The sequence below is a fragment of the Arachis hypogaea genome, chromosome 11, assembly GCF_003086295.3.
Source record: "Arachis hypogaea cultivar Tifrunner chromosome 11, arahy.Tifrunner.gnm2.J5K5, whole genome shotgun sequence".
Lineage (NCBI taxonomy): Eukaryota > Viridiplantae > Streptophyta > Magnoliopsida > Fabales > Fabaceae > Arachis > Arachis hypogaea.
The window spans coordinates 107,652,828-107,655,086 of record NC_092046.1 but is presented as its reverse complement, the minus strand read 5'-3'; the positions used below and the strand labels follow the sequence as shown (position 1 = coordinate 107,655,086).

The window sequence follows — 2,259 nt, the reverse complement described above, 5'->3', positions numbered from 1 at the left end:
GATTTGATGGCCCAAACTGGCATTTAAATGCCAACCAGAGACCCTTTCCTGGCGTAAAATGCCAAAACTGGCACTAGAACTGGAGTTAAATGCCCAAACTGGCATCCAAGCTGGCGTTTAACTCTAGGAAAGGCCTATGCACATGTAAAGCTCAATGATCAGCCCAAACACACACCAAGTGGGCCCTAGAAGTGAATTTCTGAACTATCTACACTTAGTTACTTATTTTCTGGGGTAAATACCCTTTCCGGCCCCTGAGCATTTTAAATTGGGACGTGTCGCACCTTTATCATCCAGAAACCTCAACCAGGTCCTCAACCATCAACATTAGTGGACGTATCGACCCCTGTGACCGGTTGCCAACAGGTTGCCTGGATGACGTGTCAGGTGGAGGCTGAGTTGTCAAATGCAGGTGCCACGTGTCACTAGAAGTTATTACAGGGACTAAAAACCCCCTCCCTGCCCAAACTGTTCTCATCCCCACCGGTAACACCCTCCACTCACCACCCCTCCCCAGCACTCCTCCACAATTACACTGCCCTCATCTCTGACACTAACCCCAACCATGCCCTTTGCCTTTTCTCCGAAATGCGCTCCCTCCTCCTCCTCCTTGACCCCGTCTCCGTACTCTGCATTCTCACTAAGTGCTCCCATCTCGGCTGTGTCAAAATGGGCTCGCAGCTTCATGCACTTGTGGTGAAGCTTGGGGTTTCTGGGTATGTTAGAGTCTGCAATGCTTTGATGGATGTTTATGTGAAGTGTGGGCTTGTGGGTGGGGTTAGAAGAGTTTTTGAGGATATGGGGTTGAAGACTGTGGTGTCTTGGACTGTGGTCTTGGAAGGTGTGGTGAAAGGGGAGGGTTTGGAGAATGGGCGGAAGGTGTTCGATGAAATGCCAGAGAGGAATGAGGTTGCTTGGACTGTGATGATTGTGGGGTATGTTGAGAATGGGATGACTAGGGAGGCTTTTGAGCTTTTGAGGGAAATGATTTTTGGGTGTGGGTTTGTGTTGAATGATGTGAGCCTTTGTTCGATTCTTTCGGCTTGTTCGCGGTCTGGGGATGTGAGCTTGGGGAGGTGGGTTCATGGGTATGCTGTGAAGGAAATTGGGTGGGATATGGGTGTCATGGTGGGGACTGGGTTGGTTGATATGTATGCAAAGTGTGGGAGGATTGGCGCTGCCTTGGTTGTGTTCAGGAACATGCCAAGGAGAAATGTAGTGGCGTGGAATGCCATGATTGGTGGGTTGGCCATGCATGGGAAGGGAAAGGATGTGGTGGATATGTTTGATTCCATGATCGGAGAAGGAGTGAGCCCTGATGCAAATAGTTTGGGAAGGGAAAGGATGTGGCGGAGGAGTGCTGGGGAGGGGTGGTGAGTGGAGGGTGTTGCTGGTGGGGCTGAGAATAGTTTGGGCAGGGAGGGGGTTTTTAGTCTCTGCAACAACTTCTAGTGACACGTGGCACCTACATTTGACAACTCAGTCTCCACCTGAGACGTCATCCAGGCAACCTGTTGGCAACTGGTCACAGGAGTCGATACGTCCACTAATGTTGATGGTTGAGGACCTGGTTGAGGTTTCTGGATGATAAAGGTGCGACATGTCCCAATTTAAAATGCTCAGGGGCCGGAAAGGGTATTTACCCTATTTTCTATAATCCCTAGTAACTAGTTTAGTATAAATAGCACTTTTTACTATTGTATTCGCATCTTTTATCAGATCTTTTGGACTTTGAGAACATTTGGAGACGCTGGCCATTCGGCTATGCCTAGACCTTTTTCTCTTATGTATTTTCCAATAGTGGAGTTTCTACACCTCATAGATTATGTTGCGGAGCTCTACTGTTCTTCATGAATTAATGTAAGTACTATTGTTTCTCTTTCAATTCACGCCTACTTCTTCTCCAAGATATACTCTCGTACTTAATTCAGTTAAGTCAGAATGAAGGGGTGACCCGTGACAATCACCCACTATCTTCGTTACTCGCTTAGCCAAGATCCGCGTGCCTGACAACCACAAGCGGTCTACATGATGTTCAACAAAGTCATTGGACGACAGCCGGAGTATAGCCTCTTGGGTCTCTGATTCACGGACCGAGTTCGTGAGATTAGAACTTTCGTGGTAGAGGCTAGAACCAATTGGCAGCATTCTTGAGATCCGAAAAGTCTAAACCTTGTCTATGGTATTCCGAGTAGGATCTGGGAAGGGATAACTGTGACGAGCTTCAAACTCGTGAATGTTGGGCGCAGTGACAGTGTA

General features: G+C 48.0%; 1 protein-coding gene across 1 annotated transcript; it reads left to right on the top strand.

Annotated features, from left to right (window-relative positions):
- Positions 1-669: 669 nt before the first annotated feature.
- LOC114924671 (pentatricopeptide repeat-containing protein At5g15340, mitochondrial-like) lies at positions 670-1,377 on the top strand. The gene has a single exon (XM_029289934.1). The coding sequence runs from the start codon at positions 670-672 to the stop codon at positions 1,375-1,377; it is 708 nt and encodes a 235-aa protein (XP_029145767.1).
- Positions 1,378-2,259: the final 882 nt, after the last annotated feature.